General features: G+C 48.8%; 1 protein-coding gene across 9 annotated transcripts in view; it reads right to left on the bottom strand.

Annotated features, from left to right (window-relative positions):
- dachd (dachshund d) overlaps window positions 1-18,108 on the bottom strand; it is a 114,340-nt gene extending 96,232 nt beyond the window's left edge. For 7 of the 9 annotated variants that reach the window (XM_056432717.1, XM_056432727.1, XM_056432710.1 and 4 more), the window contains exon 1: window positions 17,313-17,976. In XM_056432717.1, coding sequence (XP_056288692.1) covers window positions 17,313-17,890 — 578 coding nt within the window. In that variant the 5' untranslated portion in view covers window positions 17,891-17,976. Of the gene's footprint in view, window positions 1-17,312 lie in introns of all 9 variants that reach the window. The other 2 variants (XM_056432754.1, XM_056432760.1) reach the window with 1 other exon arrangement.
- Window positions 18,109-18,798: the final 690 nt, after the last annotated feature.

Below are 18,798 nucleotides of genomic sequence, written 5' to 3'. Positions count from 1 at the left end.
CTCACACACACGCACACACACACACACACACGCACACACACACACACACACACACACACACACACACACACACACACACATGCACACACACACGCACACACACACACACACACACACGTTCATTAAAAAGCCTCCAACAGACCTATCAGGGATTAAATGTGTATCAGCAGGCGGAAAGAGCAGTTGAGGGTGTGTGTGTGTGGGGGGGGGGGGGGGGTCCTCAGGGGGATTCAGACTTTTCATAGTGGAGTCGTCGCGGCCCTGAGGGTGAGAGGGGGGGCGGGATGTCATGTGTGGGACCGCTGCGTCGCTGACCTCTCATTTCATACTTTAATAAAGTCTCGCCCCGGCGTCCTTGATGCCTTCCAGTCGCCCCGAGGCTCCGGGAGAAGAAAGCTAAACGGGATGCGGCCACAACATCATTGTCAGCGCCCGCTCCCCCTCCCCCTCTCTTGTGTTCCCTCCACACACACACACACACACAGAGGCTGATTTAAGGCCTCTGAATCCGGATGCGAGCGGCGCTCTGGGTTTGAGGAGCAGCCGGCGGGTCGTCAGCTCGAGCAACGCAGAGAAAGAGAAACCCTCCGCTCTGTCCGTCCTTGAGAGGGGGGGGGGGGGTCATGATTTACTATCATGTGCGGTTTGGTCACAGGAAATTGGAACAGCGGCGGCTTTGCTGTCTGAATTGCGGTTTCAAGCCTACATGCGGTTTTTTTCTTTCCCCCCACGTCGAGGAAGAGGCGAAAAAAGAAGGAAGAGGAAACCAGAAGCAGACGATCTCGACGAGGAGGCGATGTGAAGATGTACACTGCGGCAATATGTTATCACAACACGGACGCCGGCGCCCAGACGGCCGCTATCTGTCACCAAACTCTCGGCTATTGTCGGCCACGCGGGCGACATGTGACCCGGCCGAGACGAGCCGCCGCCGCCGAGCAAACACGGGGCGGAGCCGTGTCATTTTTAATAAAGCTGTTTCATGGAGCTCAGTCAGCGGAGCCACAGGAACGGCCTCGTGCACAATGATGCGGCGGCGGGAGTTTCATAACTTCCTCCGCTCAGAGGAGTCTGTGGCAAGAGAGAGAGAGAAAGAGAGAGAGGGGAGGGGGGGGGGGAACAACCTCAGCCTTATCAAGATTTCACAGAGACATTTCTTTAATTAGTTTTAATATTTCTTGTTTAGATAATGTCAGCCAATTGACAATTCGGTCCCAAATGGAGGGGGAGGGGGAGGGAGGGGGGGGGAGAGGGGCGGGGGAGACAGAGAAAATGGCTGATTAAAAAGATTGCTTACTCTGTCGTATTTCAACGTACGTGCACACGCACGCCGGACAGGAGTCCAAGCACCGTCGCTCGCACGCGCTCAAAACCGGCGAATCGACATCGTGCTGCCCGACGGAGAGAGAGACACATTCCCATGTGTGTGTGTGTGTGGGGGGTCATCAAATAAAATACATTTTCAATGAAAAGAGGACGTTTTCCTCTCACTGAGATCTCACACAAATGAGCCAGGGCCTCGACCTTCAATGACCCCCCCCCCCCCTCCAAAAGAAACAACAGCATTGATCAAAGCGCGTGGACATCTGGAGCGATGCCCCCCCCCCCCCGCCCCCCTGAACAAAGACGTCTATCTATATTTTTCCAAGATTACCCCTAAAGATTGCTCGCATGAGGGAGCGATACTGTAGCCTGCCTGCATGCCCCCCCCCCCCCAGCCCACCTGTCTCTCCTCTAATCTTTGCCTCTCCACCATCCTCACTCCCACATTAACACCATCTCAGGCTTTTGTACTCATGTCTCCCCTCACCACGTATCTCTGCGCCCCCCCCCCCCTCCTCCTCCTGAAACACACCTTTTCTCCTCACCGGGCAGCAGGTGTTGAGTGGTTGTGTTTACGCCCCCCCCCCTCCTCCTTCCTACCAGTCCCTCTCTCTCTCTCTCTCTCTCTCCCTCTCTCTCTCTGGCAGCTGGGAGGAGGAGGGAGGAGGAGGAGGGAGGAGGAGGACGCTGTAACAGCTGCACACATGCGGGTGGGTGGAAACCAAAAAAAAACAAAAAAGCACACAAGGCAAGCAAACAGCTCCAATCCCCTCAGGGTCGTCCACTCCAATCGCCCCCCCCCCCCCCCAAAAGAAAAACCTCTGGTGGTTTTTTTTTTAAACCAGGCAAACAGAGAGAAAACTGTTGCAGTGGGAAAGGCATCAGGGTCCCCGTTCCATTAGCCCGACCTGGTGATCTCAGGGGGGGGGGGGGGGGGGGCGGTAGCCTGCATGAGAAGTGTCCACTTAAATCCACTTGCGACCATTTAATAATTTCCAGTTTGAAAAACATGTCACTTCCAAATGGAAATTTTAGCTGGAGGTACTTACATCTGTTGGAGAGAAAACACGAAGCATTGGACACCGGCGGGGTGCTTTTGTGTGTGTGTGTGTGTGTGTGTGTGTGTGTGTGTGTGTGTGTTCCGTTTTCACCCAACAGCATCAAAATACATGAGCTCAGCTCTCGGGCTTTGTTTGGCCCTGGCAAGGTGAGGCCAGCCTCATTCCAAATTTCCTGAGGGGGGGGGGGGCTAAGGAGGAGAAGAAGAAAAAATAAACCGATCCCATGCAGATAAATCACTCGCCGCAGATCAAAAGACAAATCAGTGGCAGAGACAAAAGATGCTGACTTGCAGAGAACAATGGAGACGGGGGGACGGGTATCAGAGGAGCCGGCCCTGAGATCCGGCTCCGCTCCATCAAACCTGCTCACCGGGCTTTGCATACTGGGTCAGAATCAACTCTAGTTGTACAGCGGGGAAGTGTGTTTGAACCCGTGTTGTCGAGAGGAGGAGGAGGAGGAGGAGGAGGAGGAGGGGCTTAGCTCTGACTGTTTAGTAGGAGTGAGCCAGAAGTAATCTACTAGGTTGGATTCAACAGCCACCCTGAGAGCAGGATACACCCGAAAAGAAAAGTGTGTGTGCGTGTGTGTGAGTGTGCTATCGAGCAGGTGGGCGTCGCTGCGCGTACACACGTTTGATGCCGGGGCCCTTCACGCACCGCGACCCGCCACCGCCGTCTTCTATTAGCGATGAATAGATATATGGAATAATCCACGACTCTTTATCCGCCCGCTCGTCACTTTGGAGAGAGGCGAGGCCAGAGAGAGAGAGAGGGGGGGGGGGGGTGAGTGGCCACCAATATTCCCTTTTTGATCAAGCTGCTTCAGAGATATCAGAGGAGGCGACGCGCCACTTTTACAGCCTCTTGTTCTCTCATTTAAAAAAATGAAAAAATAAAAAAAATAAAGGGGGGGGGGGGTGAGGGTCATGTGAAAAGAACCTCGTGATTTAGCTTTTTAAAGCACATTTTATAATTTGGAGGACTAAATTGAGTTGGATAACGGATCAATTTAGATCGAGGTGATATGGAAGAGAAATGAGAAAAATGGATTTAATTTTCCCAGTGGGGGTGGGGGGCTGATGCATTTGAGATGAATAAAATGCCTTCATATCTGACCTGTGAGGTGTGCTTAACGGGTTTGAAATGGAGTCCAGTGGGTCCAGCGGAGCTCAACCCGCGACACCAGCAGAACTCGGAATATGTCGACGTCAGGCTGTATAGGAATGTCGTACTGAGGGGGGGGAGGGGGGGGGTCGGTAAGGTCAAGGGATTTACCATTATGGAGTTGGATGGCGGGTGAGAGCCGTTACAGCATAGCAAGTTAACCCCCCCCCCTCCCCCTCCCCACCCTATCTGCAGTCCAAACAAGTGAGATGTGATACCGCTGCTCTGGCCTGGAATGGAATAGAAGAGGGGGGGGGGGCAGCCCCCGCTGCCATAACAAAGACAGGAAATTCGGCATAGATTCCTACTTCTCTCTTTTCTCCTGCCTCTCTGTACCTAACAATGCCGGTAATGGAGAGAGAACAGAGCCCGGGGCTGGCAGAGACACCTGCGACGGATTTTTTTTCCTCTCCTCCCCCCCTCACCCCCCCTCCCGCCAACACCCTCCCCGCTCTCCCCCCCCCCACCCCTCGACATTAAAGTCCTTCACAGAAATCAGAATTTAATAAATCACCCCAGAGCCTGACAGAGTTTATCTCCGGGGGTCGCCTCCGCCGCGCGGAGACCCGCCGACAGACAACGGCCCGGCCCGATAAGATGTGAAATTAAATACAGTTAGCAGTTTGAGACAAAGGAGGGAGAGTGTCACACCGAGGGGGGGGGGGGGGGGGGGGGCATATACCTTTTCGCGGGTTGATCCGTCCCTGGGTTTCCGCTCACATTTAGCCTCATTTGCATCCTCCACTGTCAACACGCCGCCTCTCCTCCAGATACGCGTCGGAGAGCTTTCATTCGACGTCCGGGTGGATGGCATCCTTTTTTATTATTATTGTACACCCAGACGCGCCATTATTAATCACGCGCTCCGCTCTGGAAGTGGACTCATCTCCATCACGGATCGGCCGCTATCTGCCTCTCTCCTTTTCATTCGGCGGACGTCCCTGACACCAGCCGTCACCGCGAGCTAAAGGAGACTTATGGGAGTGTGTGTTGGGGCTCAGGCGACCTTATGAATGCGGCGCGTGAGCGTTTAGTGCTGAGAGGATATAAATGGGAGGATTTGCCTTACGACGCTTGTCGGGGGGCGAAACCCGCCGCCGCCGACCCGGGAGGCTCCGGAGGAACAATTAGGCACTTAAGGAAATGAAACGTGCGATATTGAAATTGCAGCGCTTTTCGTACGCGCGTACGGTTATGTTATTTCCAATTAGCCGCGGTCTCCAGTTCACATCAGGATATGGCCGACCTCAGCTGTTCGAAGCAGGATATCTTGTTCTTTCTTTCTCTTTTTTCTCTCCCTCCCCTGTCCGGTAGTTAAGAGAAAGCACAGTCAGGTTTCCAGGGCGAGCTGAGCGGGGTTGCTTAATAGGCTTAGCCCGGTCGTCGGACCTGACCTTTCCCTTTTCTACAATACCGAAGGCCGAACAAGCTCGGGGGGGCGGGCGGGGGGGGGGGGGGGAGTGTAATCGTCTCCAGCTCCGGACACGGCAGTCGTCCACAAAGCCTCTCCGACCGGTGTCATACGGTGCCAAGGAACTGTCAACAGGCCCGGGGGGCGGGGGGGGGGGCGACTGGAGGCCCCTTACCATGGGAGCACTTCGGGGTCCAGAGGCACCGGCGCGCTCAAAAGTGCCGCTAGATGGAATGCCGGGAATGACAGGAATGCCGGGCGCCATTGAACGCATCCTGATAACATTCTACATCCAACGGCCCGAATTAGCTCTGAGGGCCGATTGGGAAACAAATAAACAAACAGGGCTGCTGGGTAATGTAGGCCTGTCATATTAAAATGCAGCAGCTCCTCATTTGGACTGACCCCGTTGTGAACCTCACACACACACACACACATACATACACACACACTCGTCAAATACAAACAGTGAGGCCCGGTAGCCAACCGAGGACCGCCCCCAGGAAGTGTGGTGGACTCTGGGTCACACGCCTTCACACACCTTCACACACCTTCACACACCTTCACACACCTTCACACACCTTCACACACCATCACGCAGCTTCCCTTTCATCTCAAGCTGCAGCGTCTTCTATAATATCAGAAATATGACTCGGGGAGCATTGATTCAAGTGATAGGAGCCCGATATGCGACATGAAAACGATGAAAAGCAAACAGCGCGGCCGTGAGAAAAGGTTTCTACATATGTCAATATGCCACGCATTTAAATGTAAAGAGCACACACACACACACACATATTTAAGAGCCCAGAAAACACAAAGCCTATTGCTGATAAAGAAATGCATCTAAACCCAAATGTATCCGTCGCCGCTTCACTTCAACTTGTTCTCAGTGTTTGATCTGTGCAGGCGCTGACAAGGCAAATATTCTTCTCTGTTTTATTTATTTTTCTTCCACGGCTGTGGAAAGGTTCTTCTTTCTTCTCCCCGCGCAAGTGAACTACACAAAAGAAGTGTTTGATCTCCCCCCCCCCCGAAACGCGATCTGTATTTCTAGCATTGTCTACTGTGGCGTCTTAAAGGTCAGGAGTGAAAGGCCATTTGATAACTACAGAAAGACCTTTTTTGGATTTATTACGCCTGCCTTTCATCTACTTCTTTTTTTCCCCTTGCGGAGCCTAAAACAAAAGCACTGCATCCTTTTGAGGAACAAAAAGAAGAGAAAACGGATAAAAATTGATCGCTTTTGAGCCTCAAAGCCTTCTCTCTTCTACTTTTCTTTTTTTTCCGTAGTCACTAGGAGATCCAGAGCACGAGGAACACTCTTATGTGTTTCTGAGAGACGAGTCTTCTTATGCACAATTTGCATATGTCCTCTCAACCTTCTCAATGAGACCCTGAAATCCTATTGAGATATTATTACCACTCGAAAAACGGGCCACATGACACGAAACATCTGAGGCTCAGGTGCACAGCGTTCACAGCTCAATGACACCCACTTCCCGCTGAATATTCCTTTCTTTTTTTAATGGTAACCTTGGGAGACGGGGCTGCACCGGCGCAACGCTTAACAGCCACTAGTCTGAGAAAAATGTTTTTGATATGCTCGTGTCATTTAATCACCCGCCGTTCTGCCGAGGCTGCGCGGGACAATTTTGCAGGATATTAACTCCCGACTAAACCCTGGCTTGTATCATTTGTGGGGCCAGTCAAGCAGGAGTCCCAGGAGGAGAGGAGACTTCCTCCTCACAGTCGTAGTAATCTAAGCCTGACTGGGCGCACACACACACACACACACACACACAGCCAGCCATAGACAGGTAGAATGAACCATAAAGGGATGAAGGAATCAAGAAACGAGGGGTAAAAATGGAGCCCTTTTACTTACAGCCACAGCAGTAAACGGAGAACAACAGAACAGCCAGTAATATATATATATATATATATATATATATATGTATATATATATATAAATATATATTTAATTTACAGACGGACCAATATATATATATATATATATATTTATATCTATATATTTATATATTTAATTCACAGACGGACCAAATTACTTCCCTTTTCTTTTTATTTCCTCACCCAAGTTAGAGATTGAAGAGCATTCGTAAAAATGTCACTTTAGCGTGATCCATTTGGACAGCTCACGTTGCTTAATGGGGTAGCAAATTCATTTCTTTTTTTTCCCGCCGTGCAACAGACATAGTAGATGATGTGATTCTATGCAAAATATATGAAGCCATTACTAGAAAAATGCACGAGTTTCAGTCGTTGGTTGGGTGTGAGAAAAGATCTCATTGCTACCCCTATTCTTTACCAGGGAGCGTCTCTCTCACACACACACACACACAATGCAAAAGAAAGCAAAGACAACTGATGGAAAACTATTTTTGTTCCATCACAAAGAACTAGGTCACCCTCTCATAATTGTCAATCATGCAATAAATCTCTCTGTGGCACAAATGAATACGGCATTGGAAATGAGACAAAGCTTATTGGCATGCTATGTCAGCTCGACTCAATTCATCCTGCTTTTCCCACGAGGCCGCTCATATGTGAAGTTGCGCTCGGGTGTCTCTCTCTCTCTCTCGCTCCGTCTGTCTCACTCACTCTCCCTTTCTCGCCAGGCAACACACACACACAGACACACACACACACACACACGTCGCTAATGTGAGGAGCTAGGCAGGGGTTAATGTATGTGGACAAACCATTTCAGCCGAGGGCCGCTTTATTATCACAACCGTGTTTATTTCCAGAGCCGACATGTCTCACTGTATTGTCTGTGCATTGCTCTGGAGTTCCTGGGAACACACACACACACACACACACACGGTAACTGTTCCAGTGCATAGCTTTTAATGCATTAATGCACGAGTGGACAGAGTTTTCGATGATTCCCATCGCACAAACCTCGCTTTTCCGTTTCGTTGTTTTCACAATCTCGTCTTTTTTTTTCTTCTTTCTTTCATCTCGCCGCTCGTGACCCACGAAACTGAGCCACCCCCCCCCCCCCACACACACACCCCCACCCCCGCTGAACCTCGGCTTACGGTGGTCTGTTTCCCCCCCCCCCCCGTGTTATCTGATTGGCCCGGGAGCTTTGGCTTGACACAGCACTGCGGCTCCAATCCGAGCCGAGGTTCGTGTCACGTCTCCAAAGGACCCGACTGTCACTCTTTAAGAGGAGGGTAATAATAGCCGGGGCGCCACGGCGAGTGGTGGCACAGGCGATTTTTAAAAGAAACATCGGGTAGACGGTGACATTTGAGTCTACGAGGAGAGAAACCTAAGCGCTGCAACCAATAAAGGCTCCCACCAATACTCTCACGAGGGCTTTAGAACAGGGCGGGGGGCTGAGAGGCAAAAGAGAGATGTCAGTGTTAGATGAAAATGTGTTGACCTGGTGATATTGATACCCGGCGCTCATAACCTCTACAGGTGTGCCGTCAGGAAGCAGCTCTGGGCGTGGCCATCGCTACGGCTAACTGACAAAATTGCAAACCTAATGGTTTTACAGTCCAGCCAATGAGCTGCCGGTCCACTCCCCACTGTGACAGCTGGACGGATGCTGTGTTGACAACACGGCTACCGGAGGAATAAAACACACAGCACGCAGCCCTTTGTATTGGTGTTTATGCCTTTAATATAAATATATATATATATATTTATATATACATATATATAAATATATATTTATTTATTTATATATACATATAAATATATTTATATTTATATATATAAATATATATTTATTTATATATATATATATAAATATATATATATCCTTATTATTCTTTTTAATTATGATTATTTGATGGTATGCCTTTTTTCTTTCTTCTTGATTTTTCTAATTTAAGAAATGTTCAGCTGACAGCGACCTTAAAGATTAATGACGGGATTTTTGATTGAGCAGCTTTCGCGAGGCTGAAGGGATTTGAGAGACAGATCTGGAACAATCTGCCGATCGGCATCCGACGCTGTGGCGAGAACCATTTATTTAGATATGACCTTTACATGTATGACGACAACAATCTGAAGCTGTGAGGTGGCAGAGCGCCAACTATCCAGAAACATGTGAAATATGTGTGTGTGTGTGTGTGTGTGTGTGTGTGTGTGTGTGTGTGTGTGTGTGTGTGGGAGGGGAAACAAATTCAACGTGAATCACGTTCTTTGACATCAGCATTGTTACCCACTATAATTGTTTACTCATGGTGGTTTAGCTTTAATTTAAGCGTTTTATTTCAGCTAAAGTGTTGATTTGAGCGTGTGAAGCTGACGCACCAGACAACGGTTCAGTGTGCAGCCCGCCGCCCGACAGGAACTCATCTCGTGCACATTGTTAGTTATAATCCGATGCAACAAATTAACTGCATAAAGTGTTTCTGGTGTCTACGTGAATTCAGACTTGGCGTAAATAGCCGTGGGGCCGCTCTCTTCGCTCTCCTTCCTCCGTCAGAAGGTATTGACGGAGCGGATGCTTTGAACCACCACAGAATGTGCCGCTAGTCTCGAGTGTCATTAGCTTCAGGGCTTTTCCAGCTAGCGCCAGGTAGAAGATTAGATAACAATCAGTCCTTTAATAGATACTGTTGGAGGCACCGGAGCCGTTCCTGGGCCGTGCCGTTCATCTGAAGAAGAGGAGTGGAAGCCCATGTCGTTTCCTCCCCCCGGTTCCTTCCCTGTGACGTACCCGACGCGGCGGCTGTGAGATTACAGGCGGCCGTCCCCTCAAACCCAGCGTGCGTGGACGGCGTGTCTGCCCGTGTTTGGCCAGGTGCAGCTACAAGTTGAAATGGAAGCTTCTAGCGCCTTTCTGCAACAAGGCGATACAAAGAGAACCTCTGAAATGGATGTGAGAACTGGCCCGGGGTGGTCCTGGTCTGATCGAAACGCAGCACGAGACTCATGAAGATGTTGACAGTGGGGACTCCTTTTTATAAATCCTGCCACTCAGTGCCTGTATGGGAACACGGTTGTTTTGGGGATATCGTTATATAAACCTGTGGAGAGACATTTAGTCGTTTTCCGAATTCTGGCACTAGCGGGAACACAAAGATGTCTGGGGGTTTATTAGATAGGAATATACTATTAAAGCGATTACTGGGGTATTTAAAGGTGTTCAACACACGGCACTACAGCGGTCCAGACTACTGAAGATGTTGACAGTGTGGACTCCTTTTTATAAATCCTGCCGAGGCTATGAGCACTCAGTGCCGGTATGGGAACATAGTTCTTTTTGGGATATTCTTATATAAATCTGCGTAGAGACATTTAGTCGTTTTCTGGATTCTGCCACTAGCGGGAACACATAGTCGTCTGGGAGTTTATTAGATAGGAATATACTATTAAACTGATTACTCGGGTATTTAAAGGTTAAAGGTCCAGATTACTGAAGATATTGAAATGGGGACTCCTTTTTATAAATCATGGAGAGGTTAGAAGCACTCAGTGCCTGTATGGGACCGTGGTTGTTTTGAGGATATTGTTATATAAATCTGCATAGAAACATTTCATCGTTTTCTAAATTCTGCCACTAGCGGGAACACATAGATGTCTGGGGGTTTATTAGATAGGAATATACTATTAAAGCGATGACTCGGGTATAAAAGGTTGTGTGTCTTGTGCGCGACAAACACATCATAGCTCTCTTTGTCGTATTCAACTCGACACCGGACGTTATTTGAACGGCATGATATTGGACACATGTAAAGAGGAAGGTGCATCTGCGGAGAGGGTGTTTCTTTACTTTCAGGCAAACAGGGAAAAAAGAAGGAGGAAAAAAAGTTGTGCTATCATAATAATGTGCATTACTTCAGCGAGACTCCAGAAGTACAAAGGGCTCTTTTGTCGGATGACATTCCTTTCTTAATATACTTCAATTATTAGGAGGGGAGGCCTTTGTATTGAGTAGAGAGCTCCGAAAACATTAACACTGGAGGAATAACATCAGCGTGTTTACTCAGGGGAAGATTCATCCTGATAGAAGAGGGGAGAGAAAAACAAGTGGAGGAAATTTGTGGAATCCCATCTGAGATTGCTTCCCTGATGGATTCCTTTTCCTGTCAGCTCAGACGAGAAATGAAGCCGGGGCAAATTAACTCCTGATACGGCCACGCCGAATTAGACAGAGAGTGGGGGGAGCAGGGAGAAAAAAAGACTACACACTTTTTAAGGATTCCAGCCTTGTCATTTTCAATTTTCTGCTCTTTGGACATGCTTGTATTCAGATTCCCCAACATCTCCTCGCCGTATCAATCCTAATTAGACAATCTGGGCCCAAGAAGGATGGGAGCGGAGTTATTTGCATAATTTAATCATAAATACTCAGTGATACATATTTCCAAATGCATTTGTACAATTATCTTTTCATCCTTGGGGCAAAAGTATTAATATGATTAGGCAATAATTCTTTAAAAAAAGAGGGAGGGGGGGATAGGAAACCGGCAAGTGTGCACTCTTTTTTAAACTCCAGCTTTGGGCTATATGAAAAATTAATTAATTTCTGAGGAGAATCAATTTCTCTATGTGACCATATTAGACGGAGCCAGGCAACGGCCCGCATTCCTTCCCCAATCAGAAAATCTCATCTGCTCCCTCTAACTTCTGTCAGTTGCATTTAATATCCTGCGACGAGCGCCGGCGACTTCCGCCGCGCTCCCTAAACACGGCGTAATGGGCGGGGAGGCCCGTGAGCGAGGACGAGCGAGGGAGGACGAGCGAGGACGAGCGAGGACGAGCGAGGACGAGCGAGGACGAGCGAGGGAGGCCGAGGCCGAGGCAAAATCAGAGCGACCCGAAAATCTATTGCTGGCCCTGTCGAGGCAATCGGTGTAAAATAAAACCACCAGGTGGAAATGGGCATTCCACACATCTCATTCGACATGATAGATTGTAAACAGGTAACTGGCTGTTGTCTATAACACACACACACACACACACACAATCAAAGCTAAGGCCTCTTTATGGTGGGTGAGCACAGGAAGAAAAGAAGAATAAAAACAGGTCATTTTAAGATGCTAATTAGCACGGACAGACCTGATTTCGACATGTGATTTTGCACCATTTCATTTGGGTGGAGGTTATTAATTGTTGCTTCAACCGCTGCTGCTGATCCAGTAAAGACACGCAAATAATACGGGAGCCCGGACAACGAATGCATCCAACAGGCAGATGACCAGCACGGTCCTCTAAATCCACAAAACCACATCCGACTGTGTCAAACAAAGCCTCTCTAACGAGTCCCGGCTCAGCCTCGTTGTTAACTATATATATATATATGTAAAAAAGACAAATTAATCTCTCAAAAGAAAGGAGGGATACATTCATGATACTTTTGTTATAACTGTGGATTTGCGGAGGTTTTAATTTGCACTTGTTCCAGCTGGACGGATGTGAAGTCAATAAAGCAATTCTGATTTTCAAGGAGACTATTTGTTTACAAAAGGAAAAAAAAACACCTTGCTGCCATCTGCCAACTGCACAGTTGACTTGAGCACACGTACTGCACCTAATCAAATTTAGCAGAGCCCCACGGAAGGATTAAAAAATGCAACCAGAAAAAAAGAAGAAGAGAGAGAACTTAAAATACTTTTTCCCCTCCCCTCTTCAATAAAGAAACAACACACCATATGAGGGCCAATTTGACTTTCAAGGAAGTACTTGAATAGATTTTGGATTTTTTAAACCGCTTTGTATTCCCCCCCCCCCCCCCCACTCTTCTTTCTCTCGCTCTCTCTCTCTCTAATCAGGCATCTGTCACTCTGTTTTTGTGAAGTTATTATCGCCCGAACTCCCTCTAGGATGCGGTTGCCGGGTGACGGGGTATCTTAGCACCCACTCTGACTGGGAATGATTTGAATGGAATCCAGAAATCTCCCCCGAGTACCTGTAAACACATCCGCGCCTCGTAGAAAACAAATACATTATAAGAGCGCTCGGCCGGCTGGAGAGGAGGGAGAGAGACAAGCTGGCACCCTCGGTGGCAGCTTCACACAGAGCGCTAAACAAAACAATTACCGGCATTTGCAAATATGTGTGTTTAGGCACAAACACTCTTGAAACGGGAACAAGAGAGGTGACGGCTCTCGCGGCAACCCTCCGTCAAAGCCCTATCAATTAAATATATATATAGGTAAATATGTGTGTGTGTGTGTGTTGAAAGGAGGGGCCGCCGTGACCTGTCACTCGCAGCGTTTCAGGGTGAGATCTGCTCGACTGAAACCAGCCGGGGAGAGAGAGAGAGAGAGAGAGAGAGAGAGAGAGGGGGGAAAAATCTATTTAAGAAGGGCATGTAAGTGAAAAAGCCGTCCCGTTTCCCAGCGGTGGGACATTGTCTGGGGCGTGTGGTTAACCTTCAAGGGGGAGACAATGATTGTCAATTAACTGCCTGCATTTCTGCGCCCCGGCACATCGGGCACAGGACTTCCCCCGCAAAGCAGACCAGCCAGAGATATGCGATATCTCTCTGCCCCCACACACACCCACACCCCAGTGTTATAATAACCTTTCAGAGAGTTCAAGTGTCACGCAGCAATAAGAACCCTTTTTTTATTTATTTTTATCCATCCCACCACGGGGAGGATGAAAAAGGGAAACAAGTAGCTGGAACAGAGGGGGCTCCTGGGGGGCTCCTGGACGGCTCCTGGAGAGCCGGGGTCCTAATGTAGGGGAGATTACTGACCCTGGATCAGCCCACACTGATAATCTGGCACGAGAGTCCTCAGGAAGAATGGAGGGGTCAGAAGCGACGCATTCAAGGTGAACAATAACGACTAAAACACTGCGCGGCTTATTGGGGAAAGTACACCAAGTTCAGACACTCACCGGGGAGGGAGAAATAAATACAAATAAACACAAGCCGTCAGGATAAAAGAAGCACACACAAACAAAAAATGTAGTTCATTTGTGAAACACCGGTTACCATTTTATGTGTTCTGAAAAACAACAAGTGTTGTGCTAGTGAGCGAGGCGGGGAACACGATTCTGGGTCGGCGCTCGTTTGTGTCCACATCAAACCTCAAACAGCGGGAGGCAGCGGCGCTCACATCCACACCGTGTGCAAAGGAGAGGGAGTGTTGGTTTAACACAATAGGCCGTGGGATGGGGGGGGGGGGGAGAAGAAAACAGCATGGGAAATAGTAAAGAGCCATTTGTAAAGGAGGTATTATTCACTCCATTGTTACCACGTTGCCTCTGAAGAAGTAGAGAAGGAGAAGAAGAAGAAGAAGAAGAAGAAGAAGAAGAAGAACTGTACATGGTCCCTTTTAAATAAAGAGAAGAAGAAGATGAACTGTACATGGTCCCTTTTAAATGAAGAAAAGTAGAAGAAGGAGAAGAGGAAGAAAAAGAACTGTACATGGTCCCTTTTAAATAAAGAGAAGAAAAGAAGAAGAAAAAGGAGGAGGAGGAGAAGAAGAACAAGAAGATGATGATGAAGAAGAAGAAGTAACAAGAAGAAGAACAAGAACAAGAACAAGAAGAATTAGAAGAGCGGCGACATCGTGCCTGAAGTGACCCGGGCTGCTGTAACCCGAGCAGGTTAACCCGGCGACTCTGGGAGTTTTTCTTCTTCTTTTTTCTTCTATACTGACAGTAAGTCGGTGCAAAGTGTCTCTTGAGAGAGAGAGGGGGGGGGGGGGGGTGTTCTCACCTGCAGGGCAACACGTAACCTGTTTACTTCGACTGAAGTTCGTCGACAGGCGTGTGTGTGTGTGTGTGTGTGTGTGTGTGTGTGTGTGTGTGTGTGTGTGTGTGTGTGTGTGTGTAAAAGCGTTACACAGACCCCCCCCCCCGTCCCCCTCCCGTCTCCGCAAATAAAATCAACTCTTTTTTTCCTCGGTAACAGAGAAGCCTTTTATCCGGCGGTTGCCTCGCCGCGCTCCCGTGATGTAATTCTCCAAATGGGGCCGGCGGGCCGGGCCTGAGTGATTGATTCCCGCCCGGCACCGGGAGGACCTGGCCGCTGCTTTCAGAGACAATTACGGTGCTGTCCGTGTGCCCGTAATAGCCCACCACTTTAGCGTCATTAAAGCGACGCGAGGCACTGCATTATCCTTTAACCCCATCGCTGGCCATCCCCCCATTGACAACCCGGAGAGTTCAACTACATACTTTGTCACCTGAAGCCCCCCCCCCTCCTCCTCCCCCTCCCCCTCCCTCCCACCGTGCCAGGCTGGAGGAGAGGATCACTAGACACACCGTGGTTCATCTCTATTGAGGAGGGGAGGAAAGGGGAGGATGAGAGGGGTGTGGGGGGAGGGGGGGGGGATCCTGCTCCCTCGATGCTTCATGTAAATGACACCTGAGCGCCAAAGTGCACAGGTGAGCTGCTGAGACGATTACAACAGGCGAGGAAATAAAGGTGGCCGAAGCGTATATTTATATATTTATATTTAGAGTCTCCAAGCGTTGTGGGCATGCAGGGAAAAATGTGTAAAAATGCAGGCTAATAACAATTTAAATAAATGGAAACTACGCAAGAGAAAAGCTTTAGATTTAAAAAATATTTTGTATATATATATTTTATATTATATATATATTTATATATACGTATATATAAATATATTGTATTATATATAGATAGATATATATATATATATAATATGATATCTATATATTATATTATATATATATATATATATGTCACTGTGATGGTTTCCCCTGTCTCTTCTGACGGGCCCACTGTGCAGACCCAGCAGTACTTTAGAGGGTCCAAATGTCTCAGCTCGTCATACACATGGATCCTAAATGTTCTGTTTGTGCTCGTGTGTTAAAGTCTGAGGTTTTTTTTCACATGTATTTGAGATACTAAACACACATGTAAAAAGTCAGAATTTAGTTCAATCTCACACTCTATAAATATTCTATCTAAATATATATGTTTTTTAAAGGCTGTGTGCTTCTATCCCGAGATAACCAAAGTGACTCAAAGTGTTTATTGCAACCACCCCCCCTTTACTGAAGTGAGCCTTTCCATCATATTTGCATTTCCAGCTCATTTCTGGGGAGCGGATCAATATGAAATCAATCACAGTGACAGGTAAAATGGTAAATTTGACCAGGCTGAACCATCCTGCGGGACTGAGCGATACATCAAAGCCAGGAGCAACAGGACGGTAAAAAAAAAAGAGGCTTTTAATCAAATATTGATCCTCACTTTAAATCAACCCTTATATTAAAACGTATAAACCTCAACATATTTGATTTGGCAACATGGGGTTTAAAGCATTAATTTCCACGCCTTTCGCTTACTGTGTATAAATGTCATTGTTTGAAACAAATCAAGATTGTTTTATTATGGCACGTTCTAATGTGTGTGTGTGTGTGTGTGTGTGTGTGTGTGTGTGTGTGTGTGTGTGTGTGTGTGTGTGTACGTGTGTGTACGTGTGTGTGGTAATTATCCCCACCATTTACAGTGAGAGAAAAAGAAGAAGAAAAACTGTCTGCATACAATCACACAATAATTGCGAGTGTACTGTAATCTTCTTTTTATAACTTAAATACATTTAATATTGAGAACATCACTAATACACCAATGAGATGTAATTCTGATAATCTGTGTTTGACACACACACACACACACACACACACACACTACCATTTACACACATACGTGTAATTGCTCTCGTGGAAAAAGCATCGCAACATGCATAACTCTGCATCTTTATTCCAGAGGAAAAAATGCAGTTGTTTAACAAAAGTTCCTCTGGATGGAGTGTGAATTCAACGAGGACCTGGAAGAGGACATGGAAGAGGACCGGGAGAGGACCGGGGAGAGGACCGGGAGAGGACCGGGAGAGGACCGGGAGAGGACCGGGTGGCGGTGCGGCTCTCCGGCTCATTCTCGTGTATTCCACCGCGTGGTGGGACCGGCCGTCGGGGTAGAGTCTACATTATCGACCCCTCGTCCTGCGGTGGACAGCCTATCCATCATGGCCCGCGCGTGGCCCCCTGCACGTGTTCACCCAACACACACACAAACTTTCACTCAACTTTCTCCACTCGGTGCGCTCCCGTCCAACGGCACCGACTACCGCCACTTTTTAAATGTATTTAATGATTATAATGTTGTGTTGTTGTTGCAAACCCACACTCCTGTAGGCGGACATCTGTTGTTCTTCTCAACCACGACACCACCAGCTCGATGTCACCGCCTGAACCACTTGTTTTGTCTTAATCAAAAGCGGAAAATGTCTCCCCCTTCCTCGCGCCTTTACGCACGCCATGTCCGCAAACACATTGAACCCCTCCGCCCTCCCCCTACACACACACACACACGCGCGCGCGCGCACACACAGGGAACAAATCAATACGTAAATAAAAACAAAATGCCGCCGTACCTCGCGTTGGTGCAGTCGTTGTACAGCGTCTCGAAGTCCTTCCTGGAGATGAGCTTGCAGCGGTTCACGCCGGGCTGGATGGCGCCGAGCCCGCGCAGGATGCGGACCTGCTCCACGTTGCACACCACCGGCGTGATCTCCAGCCGCTTCAGCTTAGTGTACACCGTGTGCAGCCCGCCGACCAGGTGCTTCAGGAACAGGTCGAACGCCTGCGGCAGGCAGATGAGCTCCTGGTCGTCCACGGTGAACGACGCCACTTTGGCGCTGCGCAACTCGACCATCGTGCACTCGTTGTTCTGCGGGATGTTCTCCACGGGCGACGGGGTCGAGTACACGGGCTTGCCGGGCGGCAGCGCCGCGTTGGGGATGCAGCCCGGGCTGCCGCCGGCGGCGAGCAGCTCCGACCGGAACAGGTTCTGCTGCGGGGCCAGGGACGGGCACGGCGACGGGGCGGCGGCGGCGGCGATGGTGGTCGGCGGGGAGGAAGAGGAGGAGGAGGAGGTCGTCAGGGAGGGAGTCGAGATCGGAGGCAGCGCGACCAGAGGAGAGAGCGGGATCAGAGCAGCCGGCACGGCCATGGTCACCGACAAGGAGGGCGAAGAGAGGAGCCGAAGTTCAAAGTGGAGGAGGAGAGGAAAGGAGGAGGAGGAGAAGGAGAAGGGAAACCAAGCCTGCCGAGCCGCCACTAAATGAAAGAATCCACGAGAGTTTAGCTCCTCGGATAAGTTGGGAAGTAGAAGAAAAAAAAGAAGAAGAAGAAGAAGAGAGCTGCCCGCGAAAAGGCGTACTGCGCGAGGGCGTTATTGGGAGGGGGGGAAGCGGAGGGGTCGGGGGGGGAGCGCGAGCGGCGGGACAATGATCAGAGATAGGAGGAGGAATGACAGGAGGAAAATGAGCTGGAAAGTGCAGCTCGGCTCTGTGGATGAGTTGTTGTTGTCACACGGCGCGGAGGGGGCGGAGCTTAGGGACCGCGCAGCCCTTTGAAGAACGCGTTCGAGCCACCGCCGCTCGCCGTCGTCGCGCTGTTCTCGTCGGTTGGAGTTGTTTATTAACGCGCGTACCGGACGGTGCACCGCGCGCACGTTGGCGCGTCTGTTTTTTGTTTGTCTTCGTTTATTTATGTATTTGTTATTTACTGTGACTAAAACCCGTTACCGCGGGTTCTCGCGACACACAGGTTGGTTACACCTGCTCTCGAACCCACTGCGCCACAGTGACCCCCGGGCATCACAACTGCGCGCGTGTGCGCGTGGTGAAACTGTCTGGAAACATGTTTTTTTTCATCAAGCCTAAATTTGAGAAAAACTTGATACTTCGAGGCTCCTTCGCTCTTTTTTTTCCTCTGCTTAATTTTGGATGTCATTACTTATTGGTCATTAGTCCTTTATGGTTATTGTATGAATGCTTTCTGTATGAAGTGTAACATCATGACACATTATCAAGCCACAGGGTTTCTTACAACTCATTTCGTGTGCAGCGATTGGTG

This window comes from Pseudoliparis swirei, chromosome 2 (genome assembly GCF_029220125.1).
Source record: "Pseudoliparis swirei isolate HS2019 ecotype Mariana Trench chromosome 2, NWPU_hadal_v1, whole genome shotgun sequence".
Lineage (NCBI taxonomy): Eukaryota > Metazoa > Chordata > Actinopteri > Perciformes > Liparidae > Pseudoliparis > Pseudoliparis swirei.
This window is presented reverse-complemented; position numbering and strand designations above follow the sequence as displayed.